This window comes from Cannabis sativa, chromosome 5 (genome assembly GCF_029168945.1).
Source record: "Cannabis sativa cultivar Pink pepper isolate KNU-18-1 chromosome 5, ASM2916894v1, whole genome shotgun sequence".
Classification (NCBI taxonomy): Eukaryota; Viridiplantae; Streptophyta; class Magnoliopsida; order Rosales; family Cannabaceae; genus Cannabis; species Cannabis sativa.
In genome coordinates, this window is record NC_083605.1 from 56,274,663 (window position 1) to 56,292,581 (window position 17,919).

The 17,919-nt window shown below is 32.2% G+C and overlaps 3 protein-coding genes across 3 annotated transcripts; all 3 read left to right on the top strand.

Moving 5' to 3' along the window:
* Window positions 1–838: 838 nt before the first annotated feature.
* On the top strand, window positions 839–1,786 carry LOC133038402 (uncharacterized). Its single transcript, XM_061116540.1, has one exon. The coding sequence runs from the start codon at window positions 839–841 to the stop codon at window positions 1,784–1,786; it is 948 nt and encodes a 315-aa protein (XP_060972523.1).
* Window positions 1,787–1,948: 162 nt separating this feature from the next.
* Window positions 1,949–4,143, top strand: LOC115712464 (uncharacterized). Its single transcript, XM_061116541.1, has 6 exons — window positions 1,949–2,459; window positions 2,763–3,117; window positions 3,213–3,521; window positions 3,611–3,698; window positions 3,788–4,021; window positions 4,129–4,143. The coding sequence occupies exons 1-6, from the start codon at window positions 1,949–1,951 to the stop codon at window positions 4,141–4,143; spliced, it is 1,512 nt and encodes a 503-aa protein (XP_060972524.1).
* A 2,683-nt stretch (window positions 4,144–6,826) lies between these two features.
* On the top strand, window positions 6,827–8,248 carry LOC133037661 (uncharacterized). Its single transcript, XM_061115048.1, has 4 exons — window positions 6,827–7,032; window positions 7,113–7,185; window positions 7,283–7,384; window positions 7,498–8,248. Exons 1-4 carry the CDS (start codon window positions 6,938–6,940, stop codon window positions 7,597–7,599), a joined length of 372 nt encoding a protein of 123 aa, XP_060971031.1. The 5' UTR covers window positions 6,827–6,937; the 3' UTR covers window positions 7,600–8,248.
* The last annotated feature ends 9,671 nt before the right edge of the window (window positions 8,249–17,919 follow it).

Consider the following 17,919-nt stretch of genomic DNA (forward strand, 5'->3'; position numbering starts at 1 on the left):
ATAAACCTATACCCACTTTTTCATATTAAATAATTTAAATAACCACATTTAAAATTTCATTAAAAAAAAACTACAATTAAAATTTAATTACTATTTTATTGGACCTATTTATTTAGTAAAATATGTATTTATTTTCCATTTTTATACTTTAATTTTTTTTTTTTGTACATTTTTTTTTTCTTCAACAGAATTAATAACATCTAAATCTATATCTTTTAAGATTCTTATATATTATGTGGTAGCTACTTTTTGAATTTCAATTTATAATACTTAATGGTAGATATTTTTTTTTTTTTAATTTGTATACTCTTATTACATAAATTATACCTCTTGGTAACCCACATATATATAGTATAAATTAATCAATTTAAAGTAAAACTATTACCTTTTAGTATCCAACTAAAATAAAAATTATACCAAATGATTTCTATATAAAAAATATTAATCTATACTTAATAGTATCTAAATTAAAATAATAATCTGTGCAAAAAAAAAAATTAAAACAAAAACTACTAATTAGTATCTAAACAAATATTTTTGTAAATCTCATTTATATTTGGTCTACTATGTTTTTAATATTTTAAATTTTGATTTAAATGTATTAGTTTTATAAACAAAAATTTAAGTGTTTATTAAGTCAAAAATTCAAACTCTTACATTTCTCTCGCTATGGACATTGTTATTTAAATTTCTTACTTCCAATGTTAATCTATAGATAGGTACTTCTTTTCCTTCTACCATAATTTATAATTGGTATGCCCTAGTATTCTTCACATTAATATTAAATATTTTTTGCTGTAGTATAATCCATCGTGTTTATCGAAAGATAAAATAAAAAATGATAGATAAGAAGTGGATTTTCCAAGAGAATAGATTATCGGTGGAGTATTTCAACGGACTTAAGAATTTTCTTAAATTATCATCCTTTCACTTGAATGATGAAAATAAGATTCGATGTCCATGTGTTTCATGTATGAACTTATACTATTATGACTTGGAGACAATTGAGCGTCATATATTTGTAAAAGGATTTTATACAAAATATGTTCTATGGGAGTTTCACGGGGAAGATATCACAGGAATACGTGAGGATCAAGAGAATGCAGAATCAAACGTTGAGGAAGACAATACATTATATGATAGTGATGATGAAGATGATGACGATATGATACCAGCATTAGAGGATTTATCTAATCAATCTCATAGAAATAGTGATTTTGTGAACCTTGGAGATTCAAATGGCGACAACAATGCAAGGAATTCATTGCCTAACTTATTTGATGAAGCTGAAAAGGAGTTGTACCCCGGATGCACGGTATTCTCAAGCTTAACATTTATTGTTAATCTAATGCACATTAAAGTGATGTGTGATTGGAGTAACAAATCATTTGATCTGCTATTGGACTTACTTTGGAAAGCATTTCCCAAAGACAATAAGATTCCACGGTCGTATTACGAGGCTAAGAAAATGTTGCGTGATCTTGGTTTAAGATATGAAACCATTCATGTGTGTAAGGACAATTGTGCTTTATTTTGGAAAGAGAATGAAAATGCTGAAAGATGTCCTGTATGTGATCATGAACGATACAAATTTCAAGGAACTAAAGGCAAGAAGATCCCATACAAAAAGATGCAATATTTTCCCATAACTCCACGTCTACAACGACTTTTTATGTCTCGCCATACATCAACTGATATGAGGTGGCATAAGGAAGAACGTGTTGATACTGATGGTGAACTTAGACACCCAGCTGATGCAGAAGTCTGGAAGGATTTCGATCGATAATATCCTAATTTTGCAAAAGAAACTAGAAATGTTAGGTTGGGATTTGCAACAGATGGATTCAATCTATTCGGTGATTTATCAAACGCACATAGTATGTGGCCAGTGTTGCTAATGCCATATAACATGCCTCCATGGAAATGTATGAAACGAGAATTCGTAATGATGGCATTACTAATTCCAGGACCCAGTGCTCCAGGCAAAGACATAGATGTCTTTTTACGACCTCTAATTGATGAGCTCAAGGAATTATGGGAAAATGGGGTGCGTACTTTTGATATTGTTGACCAAGAATATTTTACAATGCGTGCTGCAGTATTATGGACGATTAATGATTTTCCAGCATATGGTACTGTGTCTGGGTATAGCACTCAAGGGTATAAGGCTTGTCCTGTTTGTGAGGAAGACACATCTTCATTTCGAGTAAGAGGAAAAACATGTTTCATGGGTCATCGTCGATATTTGAGTTTGAACCACCACTGGCGCAAGGATAAAGAGTACGATGGCACAATTGAAAGACGTTCGGCTCCAAGAATTTTAACAGGAGATGAAATCTTGGACAAAGTAAAAGGTTTATGGAAATGTAGGCCAGGGAAAAATGATAAGATCATTAAGGAAGATAAGCAACAAATGAAGGATGCATCTTATGAAAACAAAACAAACTGGAGGCGAAAAAGTATTTTGTGGGAGTTAGAATACTGGCCTAAGTTAAAACTAAGACATAATTTGGATGTGATGCATATTGAAAAAAATATATGTGAGAGTGTGGTCGGTACAATATTTAGTATCGATGAGAAGTCTAAGGATACTGAAAAGGCAAGACTTGATTTACAAGACTTAAATATTCGGAAGCAGCTGCACATGAAAAAGAAAGGGAATAAATGGTTGAAACCAGTAGCATGTTATACACTATCGGCAAAGGAACGATAAGAATTTTGTACGTTCATAAAATCTGTAAAATTTCCTGATGGATATGCAGGAAATATTTCTCGAAATGTTAACATGAAAGATGGAAAATTATTTGGGTTGAAAAGCCATGATTGTCATATCTTACTGCAAAGGTTGTTACCTATTGGTTTAAGGCCATATTTGAATAAAAAGGTGATGGATGCAATTGCTGAGTTATCATTGTTCTTTAGAAAACTATGTGCGAGGACATTAAATGTGAAAGACTTAGATGAATTGGAAGAGGGCATTGTACTTACCTTATGTAAATTGGAAAGTATTTTTCCTCCTGCTTTCTTTGATGTGATGATTCATCTTGCGGTGCATTTGCCATTAGAAGCTAAGTTGGGAGGTCCAGTACAAATGCGATGGATGTATTCAATCGAAAGGTATCATAAAGTGTATTTTAGTTAAATTTGTATTATTCGATAATTGTTGAGTACAATATTTTAAAATTATTCATTGAAAACATAATAAATTTCAGGGAATTAGGTCATTTAAAGAAATATGTAAAGAACAAAGCTCGACCTGAAGGTTGTATTGCTCAAGGATACATTATTACCGAGGCATTAAATTTTTGTTCCATGTATCTTCGTGGAATAGAGACACGATTTAATCGCCCTGATCGTAATTCTGAAAACCTTGGCGTCAGAAAAGAATCTACCTTGTCTATATTCAACATGCCTACAAGACCATTTGGCAAACAATCATCTTTCACACTAACTCAAGAGGAACGAAACCAAGTTCAATGGTACATTTTGAATAATTGTCCTGAGTTAGACACATACTTAACGTAAGTTAATTTGTTTTTCCTTCCCAAATATTATAATATTTATGTTTTAGCATAAAATTAATATTTCATAGTACTTGTTATGAAAACAGAGAACATAGATTATTCTTACAATCTCAAGGATTTTCCGACATTGACCAAGTACAAAAAAATGAATTTTCAAGATGGTTTGAAAATAAAGTAAGTATAAAATATAAATTAAAATATCTTATAACATAAATTTGTGTTTGCATCATAAAATGACAATATGAAATTTGAAATATTCACAGATAAAAAAAATGAACGAAACAACTTCTGGTCAAGCAGTAGAAGATTTGTATGCAATTGCAGTGCAACCTGATTTGTTGGTTTGTTCATATGATGGTTGTATGGTTAATGGAGTTCGATATCATACAAAAAGTCGAGATGAAAAACGTTCAACTCAAAATCATGGTGTTTTGGTTGAAGCAGAATATGAAGGAAAAATGTGTAATTTTTACGGCGCCATTGATGAAATTTGGGAAGTACACTACCTCTATTGGAATACAGTTGTATTGTTCAAATGTTCTTGGTACAATACCAATGGGAATAAAATGTATACTGAGTATCATTTTACTAGTATAAACATTAGCTCAAAATGGTTTGAAGATGAACCATTTGTTCTTGCTAATCAAGTATGTTCGATCTTTTATTTAGATGATATTAAAAAAAATAAAGATTGGAAAGTAGTGCGAGAAAGTGAATCATCGCCACATTTGGGATATACCACCAAAGCCAGATCATGGTGAAGATGATGATGAAGATCCCACTATCATCGGTTCTGAAGCATATCAAGAAGAATTTTCGAATAATATTGATTTAAATTTTGATTCAACAATAAGTAATATCAATCTTATTCGGGATGATATCGAAGATATAGAATGTGATGATGGAGTATTTAGTGATATTCCAATAAATCACAATGATGATACAGAAGAAGAACCGTAACTTGATGATTCTGAAGATATAATATTGAGTGATAAAACTAATTAGGTATAAAGTGCGTCAATTTTTTGTTTTTTTAATTTTTCAATATAAAAATTTGTTACATGCAATACTAATTAATTTGGTATTTTTCAGCTTTACAGTCATGTCAAATAAGAAGTCACGTGATCTACCATTAAGTCGTACAAGGTCATTTGGTCCAAAGAAGACACATAATAATGATTCAACATCTACAAAATCTCCACCTCCTGTGCCTTGTTCTCCAAATGAAGATTCAACAACACCATCTGATGATGAAATTCAAGAATTGTTAGGTACAACCGTTCATACATGCATGACTTAATTAAGATAATATATACATAAATATAGTTATATCACAAATTATATTGTAATTATGGACAGAATCAAAGAAGAACACCCGTGGCCCTACTCGTGGGGATGGAGTTAGACGTTCATCAAAAAATGATACAAGTAAGAAAATAATTTCTTATAGGAAAGGTGAACTTAGAGTGTATGGGCCAAATGCAACTATATTTGGAAACACTGTTGGTGTAAAAGTACGTCATCATGCTCCACTTCAGTATAGTGGTTGGGCCAAAATTCCTCCAGAAGATAAGAAAGCAGTATATGCTCGCATCATGGTATACATATTTATAGTACAATTTTTATGTACATAAAGCTATAATTTTATAATTCATTTAATAATTATCTTTTTTTTAGGACATCTTTGACATAGATTTTAAAAAAGATCCATACCTCGAAACTATTTGCAATCACTATTGTCAAGAGAGATATAGGGGCTACCGTAACAAATGCCACAGTAAATACAAATCTCTTATCGAGGAAGGTAAAAATCCATTAGAAAATCGACCTAAAAAGTTGGTGCTAACAGACGAAGACTGGGAATGGATGTGTAAAAACTGTTTTTCTAATGAAGAATGGAAGGTATCATAATATTTCTTCAATTTGTACACATTTAATACTTTTAAATTCTTAATACTGACATGAAATATGTTATGTAGAAAAAGTCACCGTGTGTTCTAAAAATAGAGCAAAAGTTTCTTTTATGCATTCTGGTGGAACAAAATCCTTTATTCAATACTTACATGAAGAGGTAGTATTTTTTTTTTTTGTATAATAGCATTAAAATATTATTATATTTTAATTTTATTTATTATTTAAATGTATTACAGAAATCAAAACAAAGCATAGGTGATGAAGTACAACAACAAACTATGAAGTGTGGATGGATCAATGAAATAGCCAAGGAAAAATATGTATGTTAACTTTAAAAGTTAATAATTTTATTTAATCGTTTTTGTAAAAGTAATAAATCATTATTTTATTGTTATTGTAGAATGAAATGGTTGAGTTGCGACGAGACAAACTTATTCAATTTGAAGATGGCTTGCTACTAGTAGTTGATGAGGCTGCTATATATAGGCAGGTGTTAGGTGAAGGAAAATATGGTTGGTTACGAGGTTTAGGTCCTACACCTGGAAAAAAGATCTCAGTGGAATTATCATCCAAACATAAAGAGATTGAAGAAGAACGTTTGGACAAATTAGAGAAAATCATTGAAGATCTAAGGAAGGATCAAGATAATAATGTTGCAAGAATCGTTCAAGAGAATATGAAAATATTCTATGAATCACAACAAGGCAGATTATTAGAGGAACGATCATCAGAGTCACCAATCAGAATTCCATCAATGATTTTATTAGAACATAAATTTACTCTCACATATTTTTTTTTCATGTCTTTAAAATAAATTATAACAATTTTTTTTTTTTGATTCAGGATAAACAAAATAGTTTTTTCACGCAACTGGAGCCAAGTAAAGAAAAAGATCAACCCTCATCTTCACAAAAACCCACTAAATCGTCCTCAAATTTAGAAGAAGTGCGAGATTCTCCAATTAAATTTGAGATTCCTAAGGACACTCCAAAGGGTGTAAAAGCTGCATTACTAGCTGTTCGATTTATAAAAGCTTCACACACTTTTTCCATGGTGATGGACCCAGAAATTTTGGATAATGATGAATATTTACATATTTCACCTATTGATGTAATTCATCTAGGCACTATGAAACGGATTGGAGCTGCTTGCATAGTATTTTACATTAGGTAAAAAATTTATCTTTAAATTACACTTAATGCACTAAATAATATTTTTTCCTTATTAATCTAATTGTAATATTTAGGATCTTACATGAAAAGTTGGTGAAGGCAAATCGAGCACAATATTTTCGTTTCTTTCATCCAATTTTAGCTTTGGATTCATGTCAAGCACAAAATGCAATGACAATGGCAGACCGCATGGAATGAACAGAAGCAGGACAATTTTGGTTGCTTTCTGTTAATACTGGGTAAGAATTATTTAGTTAACTATTTATGTTATCAATATATTTGACTTACATATAATATCTTACTTTGGTGGTCAACAGAGACCATTGGATGCTAGCAATTATTGATGTATTGCGTGAAACATGTTATTGGCTTGACTCAATTGGATTACCCCCGCCTAATAAAATTAAATCTCTAATGGCAATGTAAGTTAAATAATATTATGGTTTAGTCTAATTTAATTTTTATTTTTTAAATTATTTTTAATATTTCTTTTGTTTATTAGGACTTTTGATTACTACAATGCTTCCAGTAATAGGCAGCCAAAAAAGTCTGGCATTACATGGAAATCTATAAAAGTAAGTTGTAAAATAAAATTACATTAATATAACAATGTAGTAATTATTCTATAAATTTTAAAATATTTATGTGTTTTTATTTCATAAATATGTGCAGTGTCCTCAACAAATATCGGATTTTGAGTGTGGATATTATGTAATGAGATACATGCGTGAATTTTGCATGAATTCTAGACCTATCAATTGGCTAACCACTCAAGTAAGTTATATATATATATATATATATTTGGGGTATATACACTATGATAAAATATTTTTCTATTTTATTATAAATACTACTATATGAACTAATACTTACCTTACTCATTGCAGTGGAATGGGAAAAAAACTTATACAAAACAAGAAATTGATGAAATTCGTTTGGAATGGGCTGACCAATTTTTAGAAGAAATTACAGAAGATGGAGTGCTTTAATTGAGTGATCACAATAAAAGAAACATTGTTATTGTGTTATGCAAACCTTTCAGTTTATTAATTTGTTTTAAGGTAGTAAGTGCTTGTTTTTTTTCCCTAAGATGCTTTTATCTATGTTGGTTTCTTTGAAATTTTTACTGAAGCTTATTAGAGGGTCCATCTAGTATCTTTGTTTCAACAAAGTTATATATATCCTATATGACTTATGTAGTTGTTTATTACATTATTTTTCTTTCAATTTTTTATATGGCGTTTATAATTTTTTAAATTTAGTTTATCTTGCATGTTCATTTATTATAAATTTAATTATTTCTTTTTACCTTTCTTTAATATTAGAACAAAATATAATTTATATACATATTGTTTTTTAAGAAAATATAGATTAATTTTTTTAATTTGGAGCACAAGTACAGATTTAATTATGTTTTTATGTTTACTATTCTTACATATATATTATATTATATTCTACATTTATTAATTAGTAATACATATAAAACACTTTAACTAGAAATATTTATTTGCTAGTGTAAAAATATGATATAATTTAGTAGCAATAAATTTATAATTGCAATAAATTCTAATAATATACACAAAATGCATCAACTTTATATTTTACGCCAATATAAAATTTTAGCTACAAAAAATACTAGTAGCTAAAAGTATTCATATGCCACCAAAATTTTTAGTAACAAGCATATTTAGTGTCATTTTGATTAAAACTCATTTTGCTACTAAAATTTAGTAGCAAATTTTTATTTAGTGCTCAAAATGTTAGCTACCAAAGATAATTGTAGCTAAAAATATAAATTTGCTACTAAAATATTTGGTACGAAACTCATATAGTATTTTTTTATTAGAACTTGCTACAAATTCATTTTGCTACGAAAATTTAGTAACTAATATTAATTAACTGCTACCAACTATATTTGGTAGCTAAAATTTTGTTGCTAAAAAGTTGGTTTCTTGCAACCATGGCAAAAGGTAACCATGACTATTTGCAATCAAGTAATAATAGGTTTTAAAAACTTACATACAAGCTAAAACCACATACTCCTGCAACAAGGTTAGCTGGATAGTTGGATGTAGGATTTATTTAATTTTAAATTAAATATTTAATTTCGAAAATAATTAATTAAATAAAAAATAATTTTTCGAAAAATTTAAAAAAAAAATTTGAAAAATTTGAAATTTTTAAAAAATTTAAATTTAAAATTAAACCTACAATTTTTGAAAAATTAGGTTTCAACCAACCTAAATATCATTTCAAAAATTTGCTAACTACTTTTAAATTTTAAATGTTATTTTATAAATAAAAATTAAATAAAAAAATTAGAAAAGATAAATAAATATCTTTTCAAATTTTAAATTTAATTTAAATAAATAAAATAACAAAATTTAAAAGTTAACAAAATATCTTACATCTATTTAAAATTACATGATTATAAATATCTTATTTTAAATTTAAATAAGGTCAAAATATCTAAAAAGATTTAAAAAAAAATCTTAAAAGATAAGATATAATTAAAAATATCTTAAAAGATAAGATATTTTAAAAAATATCTTAAAAGATTTTATAAATATCTTATAAAATCTGACCTTAAATTTAAAAAAAATAAGATATAATCAAATTTAAAAATAAGATAGATTTTTAAGCAAGAAGATAGATACTAATCCTATTTAAATTCAAATTACACTAATATCTTGAATTAAATTTAAAAAATATTAAATTAATTCAAAATGATAATTAGAATTGAATTAGGAATAGTAATAGTATAAATACAAAACTATAAAAAATTGGAAGTTAATTCCATGAAAAAGCATGAAAAATCGAAGAAAAACAAAAAAATTCGAAACTGTACGGACAGATTTGCGATCGCAGGAAAATATCAGCATAGCCCCGATTTTTCAAATCTTCAAAAAATCATAACTAATTCAAATAAATTAAGTTCTGTAAAAGGCTAACTTGCTTAATTTTTTCCATACTATCCAATAAAAATAATTCCAGAGATAAAATCGCAATTATTTTTCATGAAAATTTCACAAACATCAATCAATCATCAAATAACACTCAATACAACATGATACCATCCAAAGAACATACAAACAATCGTTTTAAAGTCCAAATTTCTTGCAAGTAAATCAATTACCATGGCTCTGAGGCCAGTTATTGGAATTTATTTTACCAGGATCTTAGATCTACTCACAAGTATGTTTATTAACACCCTAAATATGAACTTTCTAAAACGATGAAATAAACACATATAAAGTTTAGGAAACCTTACATTGGGTGCAGCGGAATATAATGACTCCTTCCGTTCAGATATCTAGCCCTTGATTCCTTTCTGTAGTAGAGCATTATCAATATCTGAACCTGGATCTCTTTCTCTGAATCCTTGATGCTGAATCTCCTTTGCTGATGATCTTTCTTCACGATCTTCCTCACTATGATTGAGGTATCACTTGATGTGTGTGGGCACTACTCTAATCACTAAGGATTTCGAAATTCAAGAGGGAAGAGAAAGAAGAAGTGGCAGCTAAAGATAGGGAGAGAGAAAGGCTCAGGTTTTTCTCTGAAGGAAAAATAGAAAATTTAAGTATAATTTTCCTGAAGCCTTCACTATCTATTTATAGCATTCCACTAGGGTTAGGTTTGAATTATTTGGCATTAAAATAATAAAAATATCAGTTTAAATTTCCTACAAAAGTGGTAGGCCCTATACTAGTGGATTTGGGCCTCACTTTTTGCAATTTTGCAGTTTTATCTTTTCTGCATCTGATTTTCTCAAAAACGCCAATTTTCTAATTCAACCATTTAAATGCCAATTCTAACTATTTAATAACTATAAATAATTATTAAATAATATTGTCATTTATCATATTTATTAATTGAACCATACAAAGTATCATAATTAACAAATATGCCCCTAAAACTCTTTCTTTACAATTTCGCCCTTACTTAGTGAAAAATTCACAAATAGACATAGTCTAAATTGAGATTTATAATTGATTAATCAAAACCAATTACATGAGTCTTACAAGCAATATTATCTCAACTAGTGCGGGGACCGTGGGTCTATATAACCGAGCTTCCAATAAGTAGATCAAGAATTTATTACTAAAATTCACTAACTTATTAATTCTTTGTTGAATCCACGCATAGAACTTAGAATTGCACTCTCAGTATATAGAATGCTCTATATGTTCCACCATATAGACACATCATTAGTTATCCATTGTTATAATTCTAATTTGATCAATGATCCTCTATATGAATGATCTACACTGTAAAGGGATTAGATTACCGTTACACCCTACAATGTATTTTATCCTTAAAACACTTAACCCCGTATAAATGATATTTCAGCTTATGTGAAATGAGATCTCCACCATTTATTTTCGTTCGGTCAAGCTCAAAGGAGATCATCCTTTACTTACTATTCGCCAAATAAAAGCTATACATTCCATGTTTATGTTAGCGCTCCCACTCAATTACACTACCGTGTTCCCAAAATGTACGTATCACCCTGACCTAAAAGTAGGCTTAACTAACAAATCAAAGAACACGAATAGCCTTTCGAGATTGAGCCTAATCATAAAAGGATTAAGATCATTTGATCTAGAATAAACTAGGCGATATTGACTTGAATAGATATTACGGTAAGTTTAATAAATCTAAGTCAAAGTTCAATATCGGTCCCTTCCGATGCATACTCCATGCATCCAACCTGAGCTTTACTTTAACCAATGCTCTGGAAAGAACATAGCATTTCTCCAAATGCAAGTAAACTCTGTTGTAGATTATCATATCAGTAAAACCCTATGTTTGATAAATCTAAGAAACTTAATTCACATAGTCATGTTTACTTTCCAATGTGCTGACAGCACAATAAACAGGATCAAGTATGTGAAAAGGGTTTCAGATGAATTCATACATTATGTATATAATCATGAAATAAATCATGTGAACCATGCAACATTAAATGTTATTTCTGATCTATATCAATAAGTAAATCTGATTATATTGAAATGAGTTTTATTTAGGGCATAAAACCCAACAACTCTATCACTAAGGTTCGAAATTTATGAAGAAGAAAAGAGAGAGAGAGGTTCGGCCAAAGAATTGAAAAGGGAAGGCTCAGTTTTTTGAAGAGAGAATTTTCTGATAGAAAATTAATGAAAACTTGTGAATTTTACTGAGCCATCACTTTCTATTTATAGGCAGCTACTAGGTTTAGGTGAGGAATTATTTGGCATTAAAATAATGAAAATATCAATTTGAAAAACCTGCTTAAGTGGCCGGCCATGGTGTGTAATGGGCCTCACTTGGTTTTTGCAGTTTTCACAAATTTTATTTCTATTTTCTCAAAAACGCCAATTTTCCAATTCTAACCATTTAAATGCCAAAACTAATTATTTAATAACTAAAATAGATTATTAAATAATATTGTCATTTAATTTAATTATTAATTAGACATATAAAGTCTATTAATAAATAAATAAACCTAGAATCTCTTTTCTTTACAATTTTGCCCTTGCTTAGTGAAAATTCACAAATCAGACATAGTCTAACTTTAGAATTATAATTGATTAATCACAAATCAATTATTGAGTCTTACAAGCAGTATAATCCCAACTAAAATGGGGACCATGGATCTATATGCTGAGCTTCCAATAAGTGAACCGAATTTACTAAGTAAATTCCTACTTATTAATTCTTCGTTGAATCCACTCTTAGAACTTAGAATTGCACTCTCAGACTTATATAGAGCATATTATATGTTCCACGATATAGATATGCTATCTCATTTAACCATTGTTATAATCTTATTGTGATCAAAGATCCTCTATATAGATGATTTACATCGAGATGGGATAATTTTACCGTTCTCACCCCTCAATGTATTTTGCCCCTTAAAACACTTAGCTACCTGTAAATGATGTTTAGTGATCTAAGAATTAGTCACTTAAACAAGAGCTCATCCATTTACTTCTATTTTCTAAGCTCGAAGGAGATCATCACTTGACTTCTATACACCAGTAGAAGCTATAGATTCCATATTTATGTTCAGCACTCCCACTCAATCATACTATCATGTTCCCAAAATATACGTATCACCCTGACCCAAAAGTAGGCTTAACTAATAAATCAAAGAACATGAATAGTACTCCTGAGTTGAGCCTAAGCATATCAGGATTTAGATTCTTTTAATCTTAAGATCAACTACTGATATTGACTTGGAAAGATATAACGGTAAGTTTATAATATCTTAACTAAGTTGCAATATCGGTCCAGTCCAATGTATACTCCATACATTCGAAACTAGTATACTTTACTAATGTCCTGGAAAGAACATAACACTTACTCTAAGTGTAAGTACACATTATCGCTGATTATCACATTAGTGTAAATCCAAAACACTGATGAAACAGTGACTTAGTCTTTTGATTCATATGATCACAATCACATTCCACTGTGTTGACGATACTGTAACTGTGAATAAACATATGATCTGGATTTAACTGATTTTGTGTGTAAATGTAATAAACATATTAAACCATTAGCATGTAAAATTCATGCAAACATAAATTACTTCAAATTTCTTATATTGATAACTAATCAGATTGTAAAGAGTTTTATTTAGGGCATAAAACCCAACACATCTTTCCAGCTAACTTTATTGTTCTGGATATGGAAGAAGATAGCAATGTCCCAATCATTCTTGGGAGACCATTCTTGGCAACTGGCCAAGCCTTGATCGATGTCCAGAAAGGTGAATTAAAGCTGAGAGTCTATGGAGAAGAAGTGGTCTTTAATGTGTTAAAGGCAATGACATACCCAAAGGCAAGTGATAACTGTCTCTTTATTGATTTGATTGATGCAATTGTGAGTGAGAAAAAGCTGCTAGATGATCCTCTCGAACTGAGCCTAACTGAAGATGAATTGACGGAGCAAGAGGGACAAGTTGTAATGGGTTATGTGAAATGGCTTGACTCCTATGGACCATTGAACAGAAGGTATTATGAGGAGTTGGGAGTATTTCCAAAAGAGTTGATGCCATCTACTGAAAAACCTCCAGAACTTGAATTGAAGGTGCTTCTTAGTCACTTGAGGTACGAGTTTTTGGATGAAGACAAAAAGCTGCCAGTTATTGTGTCAGCCTCTCTTTCTGATGTGGAAACTGATAGACTGCTAAGGGTACTCCGAGCTCACAACAAGGCCATTGCTTGGACACTGGGTGATGTCAAAGGAATCAGTCCTTCAACTGTGATGCACCGAATCCTGATGGAAGAGAATGCCAAACCAACAATCGACGCACAACGTAGACTCAATCCACCTATGAAGGAAGTTGTCAGAAAAGAAGTAGTCAAGTGGTTGGATGCTGGAGTGGCCTATCCCATCTCAGATAGTAAGTGGGTTAGCCCGGTGCAAGTGGTTCCAAAGAAAAGTGGAATGACCGTGATCAAGAATGAAAAGAATGAGTTGATTCCCATAAGAACAGTCACTGGTTGGAGGATTTGTATCGACTATGAGAAACTCAATAAAGCAACCCGAGAAGATCATTTTCCCTTGCCGTTCATTGATCAAATGCTAGACAGATTGGCAGGGAAAGAATATTACTGTTTTCTTGATGGCTACTCTGGATACCACCAAATAGCCATAGCACCTGAAGATCAGGAAAAGACTACTTTCACATGTCCCTACGGTACCTTTGCTTTCAGAAGAATGCCATTCGGATTGTGCAACGCCCCTGCTACTTTTCAAAGGTGTATGATGGCAATCTTTTCAGACTTAATTGAATCCTGTATTGAAATCTTTATGGATGATTTCTCGATCTTTGGCTCCTCCTTCGATCATTGCTTAGAAAATTTAGAAAAGGTGCTAATTAGATGCGAGAAGTCTAACTTGGTGCTAAACTGGAAGAAGTGCCACTTTATGGTAACAGAAGGAATTGTTCTGGGACACAAAATTTCGAAAGCAGGAATTGAGGTGGACAAGGCTAAAGTTTCAACAATAGAGAATTTGCCACCTTCAGTTTCTATAAAAGGAGTAAGGAGTTTCTTAGGACATGCTGGTTTCTACCGACGATTTATTAAGGACTTCTCAAAGATCTCCAAACCATTGTCCAGTTTACTTGTTAATGGCGTTCCATTTGAGTTTGGAGAAGATTGCTTAAAGGCATTCCAGGTTCTAAAGTAAAAATTGATTTCAGCACCAATAGTCACTTCATCAAATTGGGAGTTGCCTTTCGAGTTGATGTGCGATGCAAGTGATTATGCAATCGGAGCGGTCTTGGGTCAAAGGGTTGATAGGGTGTTTCACACAATCTACTATGCTAGCAGAACCCTGAATGATGCTCAATTAAATTATGCCACTACAGAGAAAGAGATGTTGGCAATTGAGTTTGCTTGTGATAAGTTCTGACCCTACCTAATTGGGAATAAGGTTATTGTCTATACAGATCACTCAGCAATCGAATACCTTATGACACAGAAGGATGCAAAGCCAAGATTGATTCGGTGGGTACTTCTACTTCAAGAGTTTGACTTAGAGATAAAAGACAAAAAGGGCACTCAAAATCTGGTAGCAGATCACCTATCAAGACTAGAGCTGGAAGAGAGTCAAAATACGAAAGAGGTACAGATAAATGAGCAATTTCCTGATGAACAACTCTTTAGTGTGAGGGAAAACCTGATGGTACCGTCGTATGCTGATTATGTTAACTTCTTGGCTGCAAAAATAACTCCTCCTGAGTTTTCACGTCAACAACTAAAGAAGTTCTTTTCTGAGGTGAAACATTATTATTGGGAAGAGCCAATCCTCTACAAGCACTGCGCGGATCAGATAATTAGAAGATGCGTGCCTGAAGAGGAGATGTATTCTATCCTAAATCATTGTCATGCTTTGCCATGTGGAGGACATTTCAGTGGGACCAGAACTGCTGCTAAGGTGTTGCAGAGTGGATTCTTTTGGCCAACACTATTTAAAGATGCTAGTACCTTTGTGAAGGCATGTGATCATTGTCAACAAACAGGTAATATCTCAAGGAGAAACGAAATGCCTTTAACAGGAACCTTGGAAGTGGAATTGTTTGATGTGTGGGGGATAGACTTCATGGGTCCTTTTCCTTCATCTTTTAACAATCAATATATCTTATTGGTTGTGGACTATGTGTCTAAATGGGTTGAAGCTGCAGCTACACCACAGAATGATGGTAAAACAGTTCTTCGCTTTTTGCAAAAGAACATCTTCACTCGGTTTGGAACTCCCCGAGCAATCATAAGCGATGAAGGGAGTCACTTCTGCAACAAACAGTTTGAAGCACTCCTTTCAAGATATGGTGTCCGACATCGAACTTCTTTACCATATCATCCCCAGAGTAATGGCCAAGCTGAAATTTCTAATCGGGAGGTAAAGATGATTCTAGAGAAAACAGTGCAGAGATCAAGGAAAGATTGGTCAAGAAAGTTAGATGATGCATTGTGGGCATATAGAACAGCTTTTAAAACACCGATTTCCATGTCACCATATCGGTTGGTATTTGGAAAGGCTTGTCATCTGCAGGTGGAATTAGAACATAAAGCTTTCTGGGCCATGAAGACTCTCAACATGGAATTAAAAGCTGTAGGAGAGAAAAGACTACTGCAATTGAATGAACTAGAGGAGTTTTGTAATGAGGCCTATGAGAATGCAAAATTCTACAAGGAGAGAACTAAGAAGTGGCATGACCAAGGCTTAGTAAGGAAGGAGTTTCAACCTGGGCAGTAAGTGTTACTATTCAAATCAAGGTTGAAGTTTTTCCCGAAAAGTTGAAGTCAAGGTGGTCAGGGCGATTTACCGTGGTCAAGGTATTTCCCTATGGAGCTGTGGAATTAAAAGGTGAAAGTCCAGCAACTTTCAAAGTTAACGGACAGCATTTAAAGCTCTACTTGGGAGGTCAATTTGACCAAGCCAAGTCCGCCATTATTCTGGCACCTCTCTAGACACAGCTCAGCGTCCGGCTATATGACGATAAAGACAGCACTCTTGGGAGGCAACCCAAGTGTTTTCTTTCATTTTTCAGACTTTTTGGCTATGTTTCTAGTTTATGTTTTAAGTATTTCTTGTATTTTAAATTTTTAGTTAAGTACCAGACATTAGTTTTTCTAGTTGAATCGTGAAAAACGTGAAAAAAAAATAAAAAAAAAATTGTTTTTTTCGAGACCGGGACCCAGTGGTCACGACCACAAGGTTCCTGGGTCGCGACCTGGGGTTTTAACAGAAACACGTTCAATTTTCATTCCAAGTAGTCGTGACTAGGGTCAATGCTGGTCGCGACCCTTTTTCCAAGTTGCCACCCCAGTCGCGACTACCCCTTTTCCAGAAACCTCAAAAATTTGAATGTAAGCTAGTCGCGACCAGCCTTAGGGCAAGTCACGACTAGCTCACAAATTTTTCTATAAAATCCCAATTTTTCCCCCCATTCAACCCTACACAAAAAATTCAAATCCTTCCTCTTCTCAGCCGACCCTAACCTCTCCCATTCAAAAATTTCAAAATTTTCATTCACTAATCTTCAATTCTCTCATCTTTTCTTCAATTTCTCAAACCCAATCCATTCAAAAACCCAATTTCACTCATCAATCTACACATACCATCAAAAACAATCCCAAAAATCACTCATATTATCCCAAATCCGAAAATACCATTGTCTTCATCTTCAACCTCAAGCTTTCAAGGACATTCAACAATGGAGGTGGAGTAAAGCTTCTTTGGGTTTGTGTTATAGTGAGATTTTTCTCACCTAGAAACTCGAGACCAGACCCCTATTTAGAGGACACGTATATTCAGGTTTCCCAAAGAAAGCTGAGATGTCCCTGAGGGACTCCTCGAAGTTTTAAACCTCGCTTAAGATAGGATCAGGGAGAGGTAACGAGCATGACCGAAGTCTAATCGCATCCGAGACAAGAGAGTAGCTCGCATATATCGAACTATATGCGAGTATCCTCCCCGTGTCCGTGTATAAACCAGGCAAACGGCTCTCTATAAATGCGAGTTGGTCCTAAGAACCCTGCAGCCTTTATAAAGTAATATAGACTTGCATGTCTAGGTCCTATCAGCCCGTCATGCGATGTCCACAAAAGGCGACTACCTAAGGACGCAGACATCCTAAACATAAACGATAAACCCGCGAGTTTATCACCAGAATATGAACAGTCAACTCGCAGATTTGGAAGACGCATACGTTGACGAACTTAGTAACTGCCGTTCATTTATTAATGTTAACGTTGTTTAGTTAATTATTGTAATTCAATGTGTAAAAACGGATTGACAATGAATGC